This window comes from Rhipicephalus sanguineus, chromosome 2 (genome assembly GCF_013339695.2).
Source record: "Rhipicephalus sanguineus isolate Rsan-2018 chromosome 2, BIME_Rsan_1.4, whole genome shotgun sequence".
Classification (NCBI taxonomy): domain Eukaryota; kingdom Metazoa; phylum Arthropoda; class Arachnida; order Ixodida; family Ixodidae; genus Rhipicephalus; species Rhipicephalus sanguineus.
Window position 1 is genome coordinate 146,212,361 of NC_051177.1, and position 22,032 is coordinate 146,234,392.

General features: G+C 50.4%; 1 protein-coding gene across 2 annotated transcripts; it reads right to left on the reverse strand.

Annotated features, from left to right (window-relative positions):
• Positions 1-15,328: 15,328 nt before the first annotated feature.
• Positions 15,329-20,922, reverse strand: LOC119383772 (uncharacterized protein K02A2.6-like). 2 transcript variants are annotated; one of them, XM_049412672.1, is made up of 3 exons: positions 20,458-20,922; positions 16,555-16,777; positions 15,329-15,948 (listed from the first exon to the last, which is right to left on the reverse strand). In XM_049412672.1, the coding sequence occupies exons 1-3, from the start codon at positions 20,722-20,724 to the stop codon at positions 15,344-15,346; spliced, it is 1,095 nt and encodes a 364-aa protein (XP_049268629.1). In that variant the 5' UTR covers positions 20,725-20,922; the 3' UTR covers positions 15,329-15,343. The 2 variants fall into 2 exon arrangements, with proteins under 2 accessions (XP_049268629.1, XP_049268628.1); XM_049412671.1 differs by having other exon boundaries at positions 15,329-16,777; positions 20,458-20,917.
• Positions 20,923-22,032: the final 1,110 nt, after the last annotated feature.

A 22,032-nucleotide genomic window follows, 5' to 3' on the forward strand; every position in this document is an offset into this window, starting at 1 on the left:
CCATGGTGAAGGAGAGCGCAAATTCTGCTCAACGGCGCAGAATAGCCAAGAAGCTTATGTCATCGGATCCCGAAGTAGTTGCCTGGCAATTAGCGGTTCAGCGCACGAAGAATGAAGAAGCAACCTGACGCCACATAATACGTATACCGTGTGTGTGTGTCATCGGAGCAGCAGTAAGCATGACAATCAAGCTAATCCTAGGCAATCTGGAAAGCTCAGAATAATCAGCTGAACCTTTGCTAACGCTACGTATATCCTGCATTGCCGAGCTAAGCCATTGCACATTCTCTTTTCGGACGACGCTCGTGAACGTCTCCAAGAAAGCACTGCGAAACAGGTCCCAGGTTCGAAGTGTGGACTCCCGGTTCTCAAGCCATGTTCTTGCTTCTTCCTCCAGGTAGAAGTACACGTGACGCAGCTTGTCCTCCGAGTTCCAGTTGGTAAATGTTGCGCCCCTTTCAAACGTCTCCAGCCAGGCTGCGTGGTTTTCACTTGGCGAACCACGGAATGTCGGCGGCTCCCTTGGCGGCTGCATCACTATCGCTGAATGGGGCGCTGCGGCCGTCATCGTGCCTGTTGTCTTCGTCGCCGTGGCTTTTGGCTTGTCCGGTAGGGGTCCGCATCGTGAGAGTAGTCCTTTCAGTAGCACTACGAAGAAGACACCGACACCATCAGCGACACTATCGCTGATGGTGTCGGTGTCTTCTTCGTGACGTGGGCTGTGTGCACGGCTTGACGGGGGCGTACAGAACATGAACGAACAGCACCAGCACCAGATGTTACGGGGTCGTGACGTAGACGAAGGCAGCAGTAGGCGTGTTAGACTAAACTCTTTATTTGGCCAAACTCGTGCATGACTTGGAAAGGGAAAGTCAAACTACAGCAATACACACTGTACACTGATAGAGGCGAACAGAGCGTGGGCCGTCAATGAACTGATCATCACTGGAACGCGCCGGCTTTTGTACATCATGCATCGAACTTTCCAACGTTATTGCTGGCGCTTGTACAAGCTCTGGAATAATTTTGGTTATTCGCGTTCTGCGCGTAATCTTAACGGAATGATCTCAAGCAGACGCGAAGCTTTTGGAGCATTGTGGCGTAGTCTGCGCCGAGCGTTGGTAACAGTCCTTGTGGACGACATCCGAACACCTCAAGATCAAGTTAATAAACGTGTGTGGCACTAGGATAATACCTAGTCTGTAGCATTCTTAACATGATGGTCGGAGGTCTAGATAACTAGCTGTGCGGCGGAGCAAAAGACCGCCTCCTCAAGTGGTAGTGTTCAGTGATTTCATTGAGAGTAATCGTCCCTAAACAGCAGGCGTTTGGTGTGTAGCGACACCACGGACCCGAGCTAACGGGGGGGTTTCGACCCCCTCCCACGCCTCGCCGTGCGTGGCTTAGCCGTGTCCGGGGAAAAGGGGATCCTGGGGGTTGAGCCGACGCCGGGTGATTGGACCTTTAAGGCCCCCCGGCAGAGGCAACACACCCCTTTGGCCCCGGCTTCACGTAGACGGCACCCCTGGGCTGACCCACCCAGGGGAAATCGGCAGTCGCCTTTTCCTATCTCTCTCCCCCTAATCTTCGTCTTTATCTCTCACTTTTTATCTGTCCTGTCATCTTCTCTCTTCCGTTTACTTCCAAATTTCTTGGCGGCGAGGGTTAACCTGGTGTAGCTATCCAACCTAGGGTAATTATAACAGGTTATAGCGGCGATGTATGGCTGACGTCTCCAAGTGTTTGCTTTCAACCTTGTAGCGTCCCCTTGTTGGGCTCGGTGGTGGGTGGCCACCATCGCCGCCGAATTTTACAGTATTTTTATGGCAAAAGCTTTCCCCCCCCTTCCTGATCGCTCCCTGAAAAGGGGGCGCACCGAAGACACTTTCCTGCTTAACACACCAAAGCCGACATTCCCAAAGTACCATGTTATCCACAGCCAGAACGAAAAGAAGACAGTCCGAGCGATTTCACCCTTCCTCGTGTCGAAAACTCTCACAGAAGCAATAGGCCCAGGTTATAAAGTGACAAAGATGGGAAGTGGCGATCTTCTTCTGGAGGTTCGTGACAAAGCTCAGTATGAGAAGCTGTCTAAACTTGTAGCGTTTGGGGAAACCCCTGTTTCGGTGGGCCCACACAGGTCAATGAATACTGTCCGTGGCGTAATTTCCGATGATGATCTTACTGAACTCTCTGAAAGTGAACTGCTCGAAGGTTGGCAGGACCAGAACGTGGTCAAAGTCCAACGAATAATAATAAGGCGCAACAACAAACAGACCCCTACAAAACACGTAATAATTACCTTCGGAACCAGTGACCTACCAGAATCAATCGAAACCGGCTATTGTAAGCTCCGTGTAAGACCATACATCCCCAACCCTCGTCGATGTTTCAAGTGTCAACGTTTCGGTCATGGATCGCAGAGTTGCAGAGGGCGTGCCACTTGCGCAAAGTGTGCATCCATTCAACACATATCCGACGACTGCACCTCAGAAACAACTCATTGTTCGAACTGTGGAGGAGATCACGCTGCCTACTCACGATCATGCCCCACATGGAAAAAAGAGAAACAAATAGTAGAACTTAAGGTCAAATTCAATTGTCATTCCAAGAAGCACGTCAACGTTTCGCACTACACAACCCATCCTATCCCTCCTTCGCAGATGTGACGCGCCGGGGCGCCGCGCCACATGTTTCTGCACCCGCGAATGTCACACAGAGTGTGGCCGCGGTCGTGCCACCAGCGCCCCCGGCTGGAGCAGCCTGTACTGCTCCGCCACCTGACAAACAGGGTCGGCAGACCCCCGTGTCTGCTGAACCTCGGACCACTGCAAGCGCAGCTAGGTCCGAAAGTTCTGTGACCGTGCCTGCCGAGCAGGCACCATCCGCCACCTCACAAGAGGTGATGGATACAAGTCCCACTCCTCCGGCGCCTGAGACGCCGAAGGAGAGGCGCAGCTCCTTGGAGCGCACTAAAAAAGAAAGACTGCGCATTACAGGGCCCCCTAAGGACCCTGTAATCTAAGGCAACACTTTTTTGTACACACAGCACCTGCACAACCTAAAAATGACACAAATATTACAGTGGAACGTCAGAGGACTGCTGAAAAACCTCGACGACATTCAAGAACTTTTACACAAACATACACCAAAAGTGCTGTGTGTACAAGAGACACACTTGAAACCGAAACACACAAACTTTCTACGCCATTACGTTACGTTTCGAAAGGATCGGAGCGATGCAGTCGCATCATCCGGTGGTGTTGCCATTGTTGTGAATCCAGGAACTGCTTGTACACATTTACCACTTCAGACGTCTCTTGAGGCAGTAGCCGTCCGAGCCGTTATCCTGAACAAACTGGTCACAATTTGCTCTATTTATATACCTCCTCAGCACCAACTTAGTAAACGAGAATTCCAGGCATTAATTGATGAACTTCCAGAACCGTATCTTCTCCTTGGAGATTTTAACGCACATAGCAGTCTGTGGGGTGACTCGCGCTGCGATGCGCGTGGTCGTCTGATTGAACAGTTTCTTTTCTCCTCTGGTGCATGTCTTCTCAATAGGAAAGAGGCAACATATTATAGCCTCGCTAACAATACCTATTCGTCAATCGACCTAAGCATTGTATCTCCATCGCTCCTTCCCCTACTCCACTGGAAAGTCATCAATAATCCTTTTGGAAGTGACCACTATCCTGTAGTTCTGAGCTCAGCAGTACAAAATGAATGCCCGCCACAAGTTCCCAAATGGCTGATAGAAAAAGCCGATTGGGACCAGTTTTACAAGGCTGCTAGCTTAAGTTGGACTGACATATGCGGTTCTAGCTTAGATGCAACTGTACAATACTTTACTGCTTTTCTTATTGAAGCTGCAGCTAAGTGCATTCCGCAAACATCTGGACTAGGCGGAAAACGACGAGTCCCCTGGTGGAACAGTGAGTGCCGCAATGCTCGCAAACAACAAAACAAAGCATGGAGACAGCTTCGAGACTCACCGACCGCTGAAAATCTTGTCAATTTTAAAAACATCAAGTCCCAAGCCAGGAGAACGCGTCGACAGGCCAGGAGGGAGAGCTGACAGAGGTTTTTGTCTGGAATCAACTCATATACACATGAGGCAAGAGTCTGGAGCATGGTCGGTAGGGTAGTGGGACGAGAACCACATCCTCTTCCTCTAGTAAATATACAAGGCAACGGTTTGGAAGACCAAGCGAACTCCCTCGGTGCACACTTCGAACAGGTCTCCAGCTCATCCCATTACAGTCCAGCGTTCCAACGATACAAAGCAAGAATAGAAAGACAGAAAATAGAACGCAAATCCACAAACAATGAGGCATACAATGAACCTTTCGTCTTAGCTGAGTTACAAGCATCGTTAAACTGCTGTAACAGAACCGCCCCAGGCTCCGACCGTATATTATACGAAATGCTCAAACGTCTGCCTCCCGAAACCCAAAAAGCTCTCCTCTCTTTGTATAATGCCGTTTGGTTTTCCGGTGAGATCCCTTCCACCTGGAAAGAAGCAGTCATTATTCCGATTCTTAAACAGGGCAAGGACCCATCTTCAGCATCAAGCTACAGGCCCATAGCATTGACGAGTTGCCTTTGCAAGGTTTTTGAAAAAATGGTAAACAGACGACTGATGCATTTCCTTGAAACAAATAGCCTGCTTGACCCATGCCAGTGCGGGTTTCGAGAGGGTAAGTCCACTACTGACCACCTTGTCCGTATCGAGGCGCAAATTCGTGATGCTTTCATTCATAAACAATTCTTTCTGTCGGTGTTCCTCGATATGGAGAAGGCCTATGACACTACGTGGCGCTTTGGCATACTCCGAGACCTGTCACACCTAGGTGTGCGGGGCAGAACGTTGGCAATAATCGAAAGCTACCTCTCTAATCGGACATTCCGTGTTCGAGTGGGCACTGTGTTGTCCCGTACATTTGTTCAAGAAACAGGAGTGCCGCAAGGAGGGGTATTGAGTTGTACACTTTTTATAGTAAAAATGAATTCCTTGCGCCTCGTTATCCCACAAAATATGCTTTACTGTACATATGTTGACGACGTGCAGGTCGGTTTTAAGTCCTGTAACCTCTCAGTGTGTGAACGTCAGGTTCAACTAGGTTTGAACAAGGTCTCTCAATGGGCAGATGAGAATGGTTTTAAACTCAACGCGCAAAAGAGCACTTGCGTCTTGTTTTGCCGAAAGAGGGGCCTCCATCCTGACCCCGACATTGACCTGCATGGTCAACGCCTTTCTGTGAAAACCGAGCACAAGTTTCTTGGACTAATACTAGACACAAAACTGACCTTCATACCATATATCAAGTATCTAAAGAACAGGTGCTTAAAAACCATGAATATTTTGAAAGTGTTGTCAGGCACTACGTGGGGTAGTGACAGGAAATGTCTGATGAATTTATATAAAAGCCTAGTACGCACGCGCCTAGATTACGGTGCTATAATCTATCAGTCTGCGACACCATCAGCTATAAAGATTCTCGACCCTGTCCACCATCTAGGCATTCGCCTCTCTACGGGTGCTTTTCGAACTAGCCCCGTAGAGAGTCTGTACGTAGAATCAAATGAATGGTCGCCCATCTGCAGAGATGTTACCTGTCTTTTACATACTATCTCAAGGTTAACGCTGACGAGGAACATCCCGCTCACACCATAATTAATGATGTGTCCAATGCTGCCTTGTTCAACAACCGTCCTTCACTGAGACAGCCCTACTCCCTCCGTTTGAGGAGCCTCGCTGAGGAAACTGGCGTGCCACTTCTAGAGCACCGGTTGATGGCTCCCGCAGCATATCCACCGCCGTGCCAGTGGCAGATCATTGACTGCGACGTATCCTTCGTGGAGGTTACTAAACACGCACCTACTGCACACATTCGCACACACTTCCTCGAACTTCAACATAAATATACTTGCCCGGAATTCTTTACAGATGCGTCAAAGTCTCGTACTGGTGTGTCCTATGCAGCTGTTGGCCCATCCTTTTCAAAATCCGGTATTCTGCACCCGCAAACAAGCATCTTCACTGCAGAAGCCCATGCGATATCTGTGGCTATCAAGCATATCAAGGAATTACAACTGCAGCGTGCGGTTGTATACACAGATTCGCTGAGCGTCGTAACAGCTTTGAAAACGCTGAAAAAAACGTAAAAATCCTGTCCTGATATCACTTTACTCTCTTTTATGCACGATCTACGCCCTTAAACGACAGGTTGTTGTGTGCTGGGTGCCAGGGCACCGCGAGATCGCTGGAAACGTAGTGGCGGACCAGCTGGCTGGGTGTGCGCACAACCACGCACCCGCCAATACATCCCTGGCCGTCCCTGCAGTTGACATGAAACCCTTCCTACGACGGCAGCTCAGGGCGTGCTGGCAGCTCCTGTGGGATAGGCAAACGGATAACAAATTGCATGTTATCAAACCGAGACTTGAAAATTGGCCAACAGTATCCAGATCCCGCTACACACAAGTCACACTTACAAGGCTACAAATAGGACACACTCACTCAACACATTCACACCTTTTGTCTGGTGGCGATCCGCCATTGTGTGAGAGATGTGGAGAACCACTTACGGTTCTCCACATCCTCGTACAGTGCGATGAGTTAGATGCTCTGAGAAAAAAGCACTTTTTACTACCCTACCGACAGCAGCTCCCACTACACCCTGGGATGCTCATCGGTAGGGATCCGATTTTTAAACCTCAATCACTGTTTACGTTTTTAAATGATGTACATAGTTTTCACTGCATATTTCGAGCTGATCCGTAGCACGACCTATTTACCGAGGTCGCGGCTGCGGTGACTACATCCCCGCCATGGTTTTATGATCATGACCTTTCGCCATCCACTTTCACTGGACATACTTCACGTCACTGTCATGATTTTAAATACTTCTATGTTTTTACCCGCGTTAGCGCGAGGAATTTTAAGGCACCTATACAGCCACGCACCATGTCATTGTTCACATCTCTAGTCTACTGAAATGGCGCTCTTTGGCCATCAAGTGGCCCTTGCGCCATAAAATACCACACATCATCATCAATCGTCCCTAAACACCCCGAAGCCAACCTGCGGACCTACGTCTACTCCAGCGCGGAGGATTACTGCGCGCGCCGGGGAGTGAGCAGTGTTGATGTTTGTGAGGGAGTCCAGTCGGGGTTCGAGATGTGCAGGATACCATGTAATGGTATGTGGTGAGAGTGTCCTATTTTCAAGTATTTTGAATGCTTCGGCAGACAAGGAACCAGAGGCAAAAGCCTTGAATGCTGACCTGGAGTCTGTGAAGATTTGCGACCTACTTTCATCCAAAAGGGCAAGGGCTATAGCCACCTCATCGCCTTTCGAGGGAGCAGAGTCCCTAAGCGACGCAGTATTGATGGTAGAACCCACGTGATTGACGAAGACAACGGAAAACCTAGCCGAGCGACCGTACTGAGCGCCGTCGACAAAACACACCGAACTAGGATCGTTCCTGATGCTTTTAAGAAGCGTTACGGCCCTAGCCCTGCGTCTGCCTACGTTGCGCTGTGGATAGACGTTCCGTGGGAAGGGAGAGACCTGGATGGCAGAACGTTGATCATCTAAGGCCAAGGCAGACTAGACGCTTCCGGCGCCCGACAAGTAGGCACAGCTGCGCATGGTAACTTTTAGGTACTATTTACATCGACGCCGTATTTTCCCACGTATAACCCGCCCCTGCATATAATCCTGCATCCCCCTCTTCAAACCGCGGAAAAATACAAATTATGAAAAAAGGAGCCCGCGAAGGCATCTTCCTTACATGATCATTAGGCAGTGCCAAGAAGTCAACTTTCACACCGAAATTTGCTCTAAATTCATTTTCATGTATTTCTAGTTAACTAACGTTACTAATCGCACTACCAAGGTAGTGAGTGTTATGGCAGTAAATCTGCACTGTATTACTACCCTCTTGTGGATAGTAACTGCAGTGCAGAAAGCGTCATGGTAGTAAATTTACTAACGTAGCAGTTACTACCTAGAGTTAAAACACAGGTAGTAAATGCGACTGCGACAAGTACTTACTGCATCAAAGACAATAAGTATGACTACCGTTGAGAGAGTAGCGCTTCAAACAGAAAAACAGGGAGAGAGTAGCGCTTCAAACAGAAAAACAGGATCTATCTGGCGACGAGAAGTTGCGAGGAAACTTGACCTAAAGAAAAGAGACCGCGGCCCATCGGCGGGTAGCTTACTTATTCCGATAAGTTATAGCGTGGTGCATATCCATGCAGACACGGCGGCAGTCGCGGACGAGGATTCAGGACGAACTGCCACGGCACCTCACTACACGCTAGACGGATGAACGCTCCCGAACCTTCAGCACCAGCGTATTCCATCTAGCGCTCGTGCAGGGCTCGCCAGTAAACACGGTGTAAACCGTATCTTATTCATACTTTAGGGATTCTTTTTTAATAACACCACTTTGGCGACACAATCTCCCGATGTAGCGGGTGCGTAACCTGTGACATCATCGTGCCGTATAGGCGGCGCGCCATCAGTGTATGCTTCCACTGACCTTCCACCGTTGGACCGAGTATTTTAATGAATCGATCACAGCTCTGGTTGAAGGTCATGGATCTTAGGAAGCATAATTTGCTTACAGACCTTCAGCGGTAATGTCGAGGCGACTCGCGGTTACTGAATTGTGCTCGCGGTGTTGCTGCAGTGGCTATGGTTCAGGCGTAGCAGTAGAAGAGGTCAGTGCGAGATGTTTTTAGAGGAGCACTGACATCAAATTTACGCATGTCAAGATTTTTGCATCCACGAGTAGTTATCGACCCCCTAGTAGCGATTTGCGACTCAAAATGCCACTGAGGGACAAATAACTATCTGTGTTACTGATTTAGATCACCGGTATCTAGCACGATTGAAAACGGCTGGCAAGCCCGCCATTTTTTAGCGGCGGCAGCGCCACCTCCAGGCCGCGCCCCAGCTGACCACTTGTCTACAGAAAGGAGTGACGTGAGGCTCAGCTGCTCAGCTAACATTTTGTCTGCTAGGCGCACACGTTCAGTCATGCCTTGTGGTCACCAGCATCGCCGTCAAGAATGTCGACTAGTGCTGAAGACGACATTCTGAAACTTCACATTCTGAGCGTGCACGGCATTCCTGTATACGTAATGGGGTCTATGGATTATCGGTATAGCGAATGCACACCAGCGGAGAAATAGAATACGTTAGGTTTCTACAATAGCAATTCTGTGCTTGAAGAGTTCTTCTTCGCGCCGCCAGATGGCCCCATCTGTCCGGCCTCTCATGGTTACGGCCGCAGTAACCCGGTATTACGCTAGCGCAACGAAGTCTACGGACCAACTAAAGTTCACTATTAACGCTACCTGCGTGCTACTTGATAGCGATGATATTTATCTATACACTATAGTCCACTTTGAAAGCTTGTCGTCGTGTCGGCGTGTACCTCACGTGTAATGAAACGACACACACATTCCACTTTTTCCGCGCTTCCAACAACACGATTCTCTGACACGCTAACTGACGAACACACGTGGAATCATGTTCTTTCCTTTCGCCTGTCTTTTCTTGATGGTTTGCGTCTTGTAATTTCATGAAATCATTCAAAGCGGCGCAACGAAGGTCAGGCATGAAGTGTGAGAGCGTTTGTAGGCGTCGGCGCCACGATAAAAACACTCGAATCGCCCCACACTTTTTCCAGGAGTGTGGGGCAGATGGTCTCTGTTCTTGCCTATTTGAAGCTCCGCAGTCGCGTAGTGAATTTACTAACGTTGGGGTAGTAGGTTTACTACACGTGTGTTAACTGCAGATTGTAACTGCTAAGTTAATAGCATTACTACCCTCAGCACATCAGAGTTTCCATCTACAAGGAAGCAGTAATACAAATTAACTGTACTACCATAACGCTCACTACCTTGAACAAAACAAACACAATGTTACGGCTCTTTTTTCTTAGACAAAACTTTTAATGCGAACCGACAGACAATCCAACCAAGGAAATTGTAGGCGTCGATATTTGTAGTAATTATGATATAAAGGTGAAGGAATTAAAGTGGAAGAAAAGATAACTTGCCGCCAGCAGGAACTGAATCGGGTATATTGCCGCATGGTTTTGTGAGCACCAACGGGTAGAAGAGGACAAAGAAGTTCGCACTGAGCCGCTTCTTGGCCTAACTAGCCCAACGCGCAGAACAACACAAGGTTCTCGTCATAAGTATGACAAGATTGGTGGAGGAGCTGGGTACGACGTCTCACGACTCACCCCATGCACAAGACCCCGCCCGGTAGCCGGAACACAAGCCCTGTGCCCGTGAACACTCCAGTTCACAGAGCAAGCCGCCGCCAACGAGGCTTACCACCGGAGGCACCGGAACAGCCTACTGACACCGTGACTATGACTTCACCTCAAGTCGCCATGGAAGTTCCTACGTCTTCTACTCCGATCTACTGCACCGTTCAGAATCCGCTGATGCCTAGTCCCTTTCACGGAGAGCTGTTTGAAGATGTGGATGACTGGCTGAGTGAGTTTGAACGTGTCGCAGCAATCAATTACTGGGATGACGCCGCAAAGCTCCGCAACGTCTATTCCTGCCTAAAGGACGGCGCCCGAACATGGTTCTTGAACAGAGATGATGTCTTGACATCCTGGCGCGAGTTCCAGCGTCGCCTCTTGGAGACCTACAGGAGCCCCGACCGCCGCGAACGTGCTGAACGTGCACTGCAAGCACGCATTCAGATGCCAAACGAGACCGTCACGATGTACGTGGAGGACATGACACGGCTTTTCAAGCGAGCGGATCCTGTAATGCCAGAAGAAAAAAAGCTGCGCTATCTTATGCGAGGTGTGAAGGAGCAGCTTTTTGCTGCTCTGGTGCGGAGTCCTCCAAAGAGTGTAGCCGAGTTTCTGACTGAAGCCGCAATGATGGAGAAAGTACTTCATCAGCGGTCCGCCCTATTCTACCGGCAAGTGAATACCGCATCGTCTCCCGAATTCAGCGCCACGCTTGGGAGCAACAGCATCGAATGGATTCGCGAAATCGGTCGCTCTGTCGTCCGCGAAGAAATTCAGAAGCTGTACGGGCCGAGACAACCAGAGGTAGGCTCCATCGCCAGTGTTATCCGGGACAAGGTCCAGCAGGTGCTGCACAACCGGCACTATCAAACGATGCCTACCAATGTGGAACCTGCTCCTGTGTCCACTGATATTCGGAGCCGTACGTATGCCGAAGCCTTGCGCATGCCGGTCTCTTCCTTGCCGGTCGCTAATCCCGCAGTCCCGATCCAGATGATGCCGCCACTTGCGATTCAATCAGCACACGCTGGTTTGGACATCGACGGTCGCCGTGCACCTACGCGGAAGTCTGATCTCTGGCGTACGTCGGACAGAAGACCTCTCTGCTACCATTGCGGTGAGGCCGGTCACATCTACCGCGAATGCCCGTACCGACAGCTGGGACTGCGCGGTTTCGCCATTAATTCGCCTCGTCCCCAAGTTGGTCAGAGGCCAAGGGAAATTGAAGAATACCTCGCCCAGCAACGTGTACCATTCGCACGACGTCAATCGCGGTCACCATCTCCACGGCGACCCGCAGCCATTGGGCCACGTTTCGGGGCGATGGCACGGGGACGCTCCCCAAGCCTTCGTCGGGAAAACTGAAGGCGGCGACCTTCGGGGGCGAGGTCGCTGGGACTCAAAGTGCGGAAGACCTCCCATCGACGCTTGCGCGAAACGCCGAGGACACTAAATCCCCGTTTGAGTGCAGTGCCAGAGAAACGCCGGAATCTACAGCTGAACACAGTGACCGAGTCTCGCTCGACATTCCTGTGCTGATAGACGGTCGTCAGGTCAGCGCATTGGTGGATACGGGTGCAGACTATTCAATTATTAGCGGAAAATTGGCCACTAGTCTTAAGAAAGTGATGACGCCTTGGACTGGAACACGTATTCGCACAGCTGGAGGACATGTTGTCACACCATTGGGTCGCTGTACCGCAAGAGTGAAAATCCGTGCGTCAACATTTGTGGTGACCTGCCTCGTCCTCCGCGACTGTTCCCGTCAGCTCATCCTCGGCATGGACTTCCTTCGCGAGAACGGCGCGATTATCAATCTCCGCGAACGAATGGTGACCTTCTCGACGCAACGCGCAACAGATCGAGACGCCGATAGCTGTTGTAGATCTGCGCTGCGTGTTGCTGACGAAAGCGTGAAGCTGCCACCACGAGCGACTGCTTTCATAGAGGTCACTTGTGAAGATCTCCGAGACGGTGACGCGGTCGCCGAGAGCAACCTATCACTCTTGCTGCTTCAAGGTGTGCAGCCCAAGTCTTGTGCGTGTTCGTGACGGACGGTCACAGACACTTGTGACGAATTTCAACTTCGAGCACCGGCATCTTTTCCGCGGCACCACCGTGGCCTATGGAGACCCTGTAGCTGACGTCACGGAGTGTTTCGCGTCCGAGGAAATGAATGATGGTGACAGGTTTCTGAACACATCGACGTCAATTCGAAGCTTTCGGACGAGAGGAAGGCCGCACTTCACAACCTTTTGAAGGAATTTCAATCTTGCTTCGCCTCCTCGTCTCGAGTCGGTCAAACGCCCCTCACGAAGCACCGAATTATTACCGACGATGACGTTCGCCCAATCAGACAGCAACCTTACCGTGTTTCTGCTAAAGAACGCGAAGCTATACAGACACAGGTAAAGGAGATGCTCGACGATGGTGTTATTCAGCCGTCCAGCAGCCCGTGGTCCTCGCCAGTCGTTTTAGTTAAGAAGAAAGACGGAACGCTCCGATACTGCATTGATTACAGGAAACTCAATAGCGTCACAAAGAACGACGTTTACCCGCTTCCACGGGTCGACGACTCCCTCGACAGGTTGCGACACGCCAAGTATTTTTCATCGATCGATTTAAAGAGCGGCTATTGGCAGATAGAGGTTGATGAGCGAGACCGAGAAAAGACAGCGTTTGTAACTCCAGATGGGCTTTATGAATTCAGAGTTCTTCCTTTCGGCCTCTGTTCTGCTCCAGCCACTTTCCAGCGGATGATGGATTCCGTTGTCGCTGGCTTGAAGTGGCAAAGCTGCCTTGTATACCTCGACGATGTGGTCATCTTCTCTGAGAGCTTCGCAGAACATCTCAAGCGCCTAAGAATGGTTCTGGAAGCCATTCGTTCTGCTGAACTCACGCTAAAACCCCAGAAGTGCCATTTCGGGTATGAAGAGCTGAAATTCCTGGGACATGTCGTGAGTGCGGATGGAGTTCGGCCCGATCCAGAGAAAACTGCAGCCGTCGCCGCCTTCCCTGTTCCGTCAGACAAGAAAGCAGTGCGACGTTTCCTTGGCTTGTGCGCGTATTATCGTCGGTTCATTGCCAACTTCTCGAAGATAGCCGAACCGCTCACGCGACTCACCCGAGATGATGTACCCTTTGCCTGGACTACAGAACAAGAGGCAGCTTTCGCAGAGTTACGGCAGCGAATGCAAACAGCACCTGTTCTAGCCCAATTTGACGAGGACGCTGCTACTGAAGTACACACAGATGGCAGCAACGTCGGACTTGGCGCCGTCCTTGTACAACGACACGGCGGCGCTGAGTATGTCATCGCTTACGCCAGTCGTACACTCTCCCGAGCCGAGGCCAACTACTCTACTTCAGAAAAGGAATGCCTCGCAGTCGTGTGGGCGACGGCAAAGTTCCGACCTTACCTTTACGGCCGTCCCTTCAAAGTGGTGACTGATCACCACTCGCTGTGCTGGCTGGCCAACCTCAGAGATCCGTCTGGCCGTCTCGCTCGATGGAGCTTGCGCTTGCAGGAGTTCGACATCACGATTGTGCACAGGCGCAAACACGAAGATGCTGACGCGCTTTCTCGAGCACCTGTGGGGCATCCCGATATGGACTTAGAGGAGGCCGATGCTTTTCACGGAGCAGTCAGTGATTCTGACTTCATGTCAAGACAGCGAGCAGATCAAGAATTGCGCCCTGTTATCGATTCCTTAGAAGGCCGAAACTCCCACGTTCCTCGACACATTGCGCGCGGGCTGTCATCATTTTGTCTTAGAAGGGGCATCCTTTACAAGAAAAACGCGCGAGGTAGCGACAAAGCCTTTCTCCTCATTGTCCCAGCCGACATGCGTGATGACGTCCTCCTTGCGTGCCACGACGAGCCCACGTCAGGACACTTGGGCTACTCGCGGACTCTCGCCAGGGTGCGCCAGCAGTACTACTGGCCACGACTATCGGCTCGTGTACACCGCTACGTGCAAGGCTGCCGCGAGTGCCAGCGTCGCAAGAAGCCCCCTGTGAAACCCGCGGGCCTTCTCCACCCGATTACACCACCGCGGACTCCATTCGACCTTGTGGGAATGGACCTTCTAGGACCCTTCCCTTTGTCGTTCACAGGAAACAAATAGATTATAGTGGCGACTGATTACTTGACCCGTTATGCCGAGACAAAGGCGTTACCCCGCGCACGGCGTCTGAAGTCGCGAAGTTCTTCGTGCACCACATCATCCTGCGGCATGGCGCGCCGTCATGTGTGATTACGGACAGAGGGACGTCATTTACGGCACAAATGATGGAAGACATTTTTAAACTGAGCTGCACAAGTCACCGAAAAACAACAGCTTACCATCCACAAACAAATGGACTGACGGAAAGACTTAACAAGACCATAGCAGACATGCTCTCAATGTACGTGGACGTACACCACAAAACCTGGGACGAGATTTTGCCATACATCACGTTTGCGTATAATACGGCAACGCAGGAAACAACGCGATTTTCACCTTTCCGCCTTGTTTACGGACGCAACGTGCAAACCATGCTCAATGCTATGCTTCCGTGCGATAACAGCGATGAACTTGCCCCAGACGCCGAGCAATACACCCAGTACGCCGAAGAAGCTCGTCAAGTGGCTCGCGTAAACATCAGTCACCAGCAAGACGCAGATGCGCGACGTTACAACCTTCGCCGTCGAAACGTCGCGTACTACCCTGGCGACCGAGTGTGGGTGTGGACACCTGTCCGACGACCAGGCTTGTCTGAAAAACTTCTGAGCCGCTATTTCGGACCATACAAGGTTCTCCGACGTGTCAGTGACCTCACCTCACCTCAACTAGCAAGGACGACGATACAGCATGATGGCCCGAACAAGAAGAACGATCGGTTTATTCAGTCACTGATTATATAGGCGCACGATAGCGCGCCGAGAGTATCTGCGCATGTCCAATGCGCAGTCGTGACGCAGTAGCCTTGCCGGATACATCCTTTCCGTTAACAAAGAAATTACACACCCACCGAAACAGTGGTAAGTACATGGCACTTCAAAAAATGGTATCAGACACTTGGTTAAAGTCCTTGTCATAATGAAGACGCTGTGGTGGCTTCACGGTTAGAGTCGACCTTCTCAAAGCTGGCGTCGGTAGTGAAGTTGACTGACGCACAACAGGTGCCGAAGGGTCGCCCGACGTCGGAACTTCGCGACGTCGGCCGTTGGCTGGCGAGGTTGAAGTTGCCACTGTCGGATGGCCACCAACGTTGTTGTCCGCTGGGCTGGAATCAATGTCGTCGTCGCTTTCCTCGATGAACCGTTCGCCAGTTTGAAGTAGGTGACGACGGTTGCGCCTTAACAGCTTCTGGTCCTCCGTTTTGACAAGGTAGGACCTTGGATATGGCGAACCCACCACTTGAGCTTTTCGGGACCATGCAGCGTCTCTGAGCCTCACGACGACACCCTTCTGCAGAGGAGGCAAAGGTCTTCCCCCTTGGGCCTGGCTGTGCTTCTTGACGTCGGTTGCGGTCACCGCACTGAAGTCCGGGAGGTTGGCGCGAAGGCGCCTTCCTTGCAGTAGTTCACCAGGGGATCGCCCGTCCTCCAGTGGGGTAGAGCGGTAGGCCAGCAGGCCCAGCCAGAAGTCGTCGCCCGAATCTGCAGTTTTTTTCAAGATGCGCTTCACAACCTGCACACCTTTTTCCGCAAGCCCGTTTGACTGCGGATAATGAGGGCTTGAAGTGACGTGCGTGAAGTCGTACCTCCTTGAAAACAAAAGAAATTCATGGCTGGAAAATTGTGGGCCGTTATCAGTACATACTTCGACGGGCACGCCAAATCTGGCAAAAATAGCGCTCAGTGCTGCAATGGTTGATTGCGCCGACATGTCAGATAGTTTCTGAACTTCCGGAAAGTTTGATAAGGCGTCAAAGACAACGATGTACGAGTCCCCCGCAAACGAAAAAATGTCCGCTCCAACTCTATGCCATGCACAACCTGGCACGGGCCGCATTTGAAGCGGTTCCTTGGGCTGTTTGTAAGCGTACTTGCGGCATGTAGGACAAAGTTGCACCATGGAAGCAATCTCAGCGTTAAGCCCCGGCCAAAACACGAGGCGTCTGGCCCTCTCTTGGCATGCAAGGTGACCTGCATGGATTTTTTCAAGCATAGTTTGTCGCATGCTTTTCGGAATAACAACCTTCGACGCCTTTAAAAGTATTCCGTTGACAAATGAGAGTTCTTGCTCAAAAGGCTTTAGTTCACCTTGTACTGGAAGCCCCACCGACAAACTTGCGATCACCGACTGTAGGTAGCGGTCACGAGCCGTTGCCGCTTGCAGTTCTTTCTGCGTTGCTTCTGTGACACGGTAACCTAGAAGCTGGATTGCGTGAACTTCCACGTCGGTAGTAGCACCAGCCTCGTCTTGGTTGTCAGCAGTTGACCGGGACAACATGTCAGCAAGAACAAGGTGCTTCCCAGGAATATACTGCAAAGCAAAATCATACTTGAACAACCTCAAAAAGAACCGTTGAAAGCGAGGTGGCATGTCACTAATTTCCTTTTGAGCAATTGACAAAAGTGGCTTGTGGTCCGTTTCAATTGTGACTTTCTGGCCGTAGACGAACTGGTGAAATTTTTCGCATCCAAAGCAAATTCCTAGGGCTTCCTTTTCTATCTGTGCGTACAGTTTTTCTGCCTTAGCCAGTACTCGAGATGCGTAAGCTACGGGCCGCCACTCGTTATTGTGACGTTGCAGAAGAGCGGCGCCGACGCCGTCCTTCGATGCATCGCAAGACAACTTTGTTTCCCGTCGTGGGTCAAATATTGCGAGCACGGGAGCGGTGGTAAGAATTTGCGTGACGCTTTTCCACTCTTTGGCGTGGTTTTCTGTCCACTCAAACTCAGAGCTGGCCTTGATAAGAGTTCTTAACAGGGCCGTTCTTTCAGATAGCTACGGCACGAACTTTCCAAAGTAGTTCAACACACCAAGCATACGTTGAACATCGGCCTTGCATGTTGGCACTGGCATTTGAACCAAACTTTTTACGAGCCCAGGATTTGGGGATATGCCGTTCGCACTTATGATATCACCCAGAAACCGTAGCTCTTTTACGCCAAACTTGCACTTGTGCGGATTAAACGTTAACCCAGCTGTTTCAGCAGTTTTCAGGACTGCTACCAGGCGCTCATCATGCTCTTCCTTCGTTGAGCCCCAGACCAGGATATCATCTATATAGACGTCAGACTCTGGAGTTTCCAAGACGTGTGGCGCCACCTGTCGGAGAAGTATTGAGTAGTGCATAGACTGACTCTCTCGCACAGTTTGCTATGGGACGAGGTGCAACTAGCGAGTGCGAAACAACGATTGAGCTTAATATCGCGTGTGTTTGCGCATTTAGCACTCAGAACGAGAGCTGTGAATTGCTCTCCGCTTGTCGGACGCGCCACCGAACCGTCGTGAAGTGCTTGCTGGATCACTCGCCTAACGACGGCGAAAACAGCAGCAGACGATACCCCTCCGTACGCTACGAAGAAACTCCCCAAAAGACGCACTGTTGCGTTGTGAATTGCCACGGACGTAAAAAACTGAATAACAACGTTCAGTTTTACCGATTTCCATAGTTGTTGTACGAAGAAGAAAGACGAGAGCGCTGGATATGGGATGCTGCGAGCGTGTTGGGTAAGCGAAGTACCCGCGTTCTCCACAGCCGGTGGCATGAATGTGTGGCTCTGCTCTTGTTTTGCGTAGCCCTGATGCAAAACCGTGGTAACCTTGACTATGAAGCTCAGTAGAGGCTCTGACCGCGGTGCTTGTCGTGTAACACGAAGTGAGCAGCTAGAGGCAGACTGGAGACGCGTGATACGTACACCGCGACGAGTTGGTCGTCACGACACAGCATCGCGGACGTACGTTTTGAAGGCTCAGAGTTCTGGTTCTAACTAGCTAACAGCACCACGTGCGTCATACAAGTAAATCGCAGAATGTTGGTCGCGACCCCCTTCAGGTTTGTTTCGCCCGTGTCCTCCGCGGTTGCCGTAGCTATCTCGGAGGCCTCGGTTTTGCCTTTGGTTGTACCCCGCGAAAGTGGACACGCACGTATCCCCATTTGCAGTACATACAAACGGAAGACGACCATGAAGAGACCATTTGAGGATGCGTAATAAAACACTCCAATTGCACAGAAAGCGAGAGAGGAATAAGGGAGAATGTAACTGAAAAGGCGAAAATCGCCGGAGCCATTCGTCTCTGATGAACCGAGTTTTGTACCACTGATCGTAAGATGCATAGCTAAGTAAATTGATCGTGTATGTAGGTACTTTATCGCTGTGGCATACGTATATACCCGATTTTAACGCATTTAGGCTCTAGAGAATGCATGTCGGAGGGCTTGCCTCGAACTCGGTGTCGTGTGATGCTCGCTTGTACTTGCGAGTTGCAGCGTGCGGTAATACCTAAAACTAATTTTGCATTGTACTCGCAGTTCGCTTTGATCAGCTTCCTTTGTTTCTGATGCGTGGATTGGCGGAAGAAGCTTTCCAAGTCCTTGATTTTCAGGAAACCGCGTCTCGACACCAACGAAAGAGGAGGGTTACATTGCGGCCTATGCACATTCGCTTGCGGACGGCTCTCTTTGCACTACCCAGTTAGTGCCAGGGCTACGATGAGGGCGCTGGTGGCGGTGTTTTTCGCAGCGCCGCCTGGGCAGAGTCTGACGTCTATATATGAGCACGCCTGGCAGACCGTCAAATATCTGACAAAGTGCCTGCTGAAACACCTCAGGTGCAGATGAGATGCCAAAAGGTAGCCTTAGAAAACGGTATCTGCTGAAAGGCGACGAGAACGTACAGATCTTTGATGTTTTCTCGTCCAAGGGCACCTTATGAAAGCCGGCGTTTGCATCCAAACAGCTAAAATAAGTAGCTCCGGTTAGCCGTGCTTCCAAGTCCTCGCGTCTGGGTAAAGGGAAATGCTGCCTTTTGATATACTTCTTCACTCTTCTGGGATCCATGCAAACCCTTAGAGCACCGTCTTTTTTTTTTCACCAGTACCAGAGGGCTTACCCAGTCGGTTGGCTCATTTTCTTTGACATGATGCCCTCCCGGGTCATTCGCTGTAGTTCTTTCTTCAGAGGTTCCTGAAGTGCAAGTGGAACCCGGCGAGCAGGCTGAACGACCGGAACCGCGTCTGGATCCAGGACCATTCTGTAGTGAGTTTTCAAGCAGCCGAGCCCTGGAACAGGTGCCTGAAATCTTTCAAAAGTTCATACTCAGACGAGGCATTGACAGCGTCCACCGTACGTCGAACCAACCCAAGCGCTTCACTGGCATCGAGCCCAAGGATGGCTTGGCGCCCATTCTTTACGATGAAGAATTTCACGCTTATCTCGGTGTTTCCGACAGACACTTTCTGTGACGTTGTTCCATAACTTAAAATAACGCCCCCGTTGTAGGTGCGCAACACTGACCCGGTTGGTTGCAACGCTTCTTTGGATCCAAGCTTACGGTACGTTGTAAATGGAAGTAAGCTTGCTTGCGAACCGGTGTCCACTTTGAACGTCACTTCTCTGCCATTTACTCGAGCCTTGATTGTCCAGTCTTTCTTGCGACAATTTTCGGCGCCGATTTCGAGAATCTCAAAGTCATTCTCATCGAGATTAGCTACTTCGCTAACAACGGTAGACTTCTGGCAACAACTTGCAAAATGGTTGTATTTGCGGCAAGAATGACATAATTTACCATACGCGGGGCATTGCTTAGGTTTATGTTTGCGGTTGCACTTCCTGCAGCAAATATCTTGATTATCGCGACTCTGCTTTTTTTTTTCCGCTGCTGCTGTTTTTTCGTCGCCGTTTCGCCACTTGAAACCGCGTCAATGCTGTCTTCCGTCTTATTCCAAACTAGGCTCCTTAGTGCCGCTGCTTCTGCCGCTTTACACATTTCCTCGGCTTTTAGTAGCGTCAGGCCTTTCTCGGCAAGCATTCTTTCACGCAGCTTTGGGTTGTTCGTACCAAACACAATTTGGTCTCTTATCAGTGAATCGTGCTGATCCCCAAAGTTGCACTGTGTCGCCTGCTTCTTTAAGTACCGCACAAACTTCTCAAAAGGTTCTTTCTCCGCCTGGCTTCGTGTACGAAAAACATATCTTTCGTGAATTTCATTGCTCACCTCGGAGAAGTAGGCGTCGAACTTCTGCACGACCGTGTCGTAACATTCCTTGCTTTCTTCGGGGCCGTACTGAAAGTTGTTGAAGATGTCGAGCACTTCGTCTCCCGCGAAGCTCAGCAAGAGTGCCACTTTCGAGGAGTCACTTCTCGGGGCCTTCTCGACTGCCGTTGCTTGCAGAAAAAGCTCGAACCTTTGCTTGAAGCGCTTCCAGTTTTCAGACAAGTTGCCCGATAGGCGCAATGGCTCCGGCGGCTTCAGTAGGTCCATGGCGATTCCGCGCCGTTGCTGCCGTGCTTCGGTCCGCGGCGGCCACTTCTGACACCATGTAACTAGCAAGGACGACCATACAGCATGATGGCCAGAACAAGAAGAACGATCGGTTTATTCAGTCACTGATTATATAGGCGCACGAGAGCGCGCCGAGAGTATCTGCGCATGTCCGATGCGCAGTCGTGATGCAGTAGCCTTGCCGGATACACCTATGAAGTATTTCCGGACGGCGCAGTGTCTTCACGTCGACAACTTCGGCCCGAAACCGTGCACGTCGTACGACTCAAGCCGTACTACACACAGTAGCGCTTGTGCGTTCGCGCTACTTCTGTTACCATGTGACTCCTGTGGTTGTTTTCTTTGTATTTTCCTGTTTGCACATGGCGCAAGTGTCGGTGCGTCATCTTATTTTCCCTGCGGTTACCGGTACTCAGGATCTGGTTCTCTGCGTCTGCGCGTGTTGTAGTTATTCTTTTTCTTTTACAAGCATCGAGTCGATGCTTTTCAAAGGGGGGACTAATGCCGCATGGTTTTGTGAGCACCAACGGGCAGAAGAGGACAAAGAAGTTCGCACTGAGCCGCTTCTTGGCCTAACCAGCCCAACGCGCAGAACAACACAAGGTTCTCGTCATAAGTGTGACAATATCCTTGCTGACAATCTTGGTGGCACGGCTACTAACGATAGTGAACTACAGTTTTCCAACAACAGATTTACAGCTGTCCGGTTTATGTGTGTAGTTGTAGCCAACGAACGAATTACGTTTCTGGAGTACGCTTTCTCGCGAGGCTAGGTTGCTAAGTGGCGCAGCATCGCGTGGCGAAGCGAAGCTAGCGATGTAAGGAGCAGAACGCTGGCGTTAAAAGAGCAACTTTTCAGGCACGGACCCTTTCAGCATCAGCAATGCCGCTAAACTATATTTCATCTGAAGCTTTGCCTGAACCTAAACAAATTTCAATTAAATGTTACTAAAACGAAGCAAAAAATATTTAAACCGATAAATAAGGTAATGCCCTTTAATATTACGCATTTATTTCAAGCAAAGAAGATAGAACAAATAAGAAAGCGGATGTTTTGGGGGCTATGGTTTCAGGAAAACCTCTCGTGGAACAATCATATCGATACACTAATCAGTGACCTTTGTAAAGTAACAGGATCTATGTATAAATGTAGTAGTCTGATACCATTACCACAAATAAAAGCGATGTACTACGCTCTTTTACTCATAACTTAGTTATTGCGCATTAATCTGGGGAACAACGACTGCAAAATACTACAACAGATTAATAAGCTTACAAAAAGGGTAA

What these genes read in the sequence shown, in the direction of transcription:
- LOC119383772 (XM_049412671.1), bottom strand. Translation starts at nt 20,724, where the DNA reads ATGGACCTACTGAAGCCGCCGGAGCCATTGCGCCTATCGGGCAACTTG. An exon ending in TCGACGCCTACTTCTCCGAG is followed by an intron (nt 16,778 to 20,457) that starts GTGAGCAATGAA and finishes TTTGCTTTGCAG; the next exon opens with TATATTCCTGGGAAGCACCT.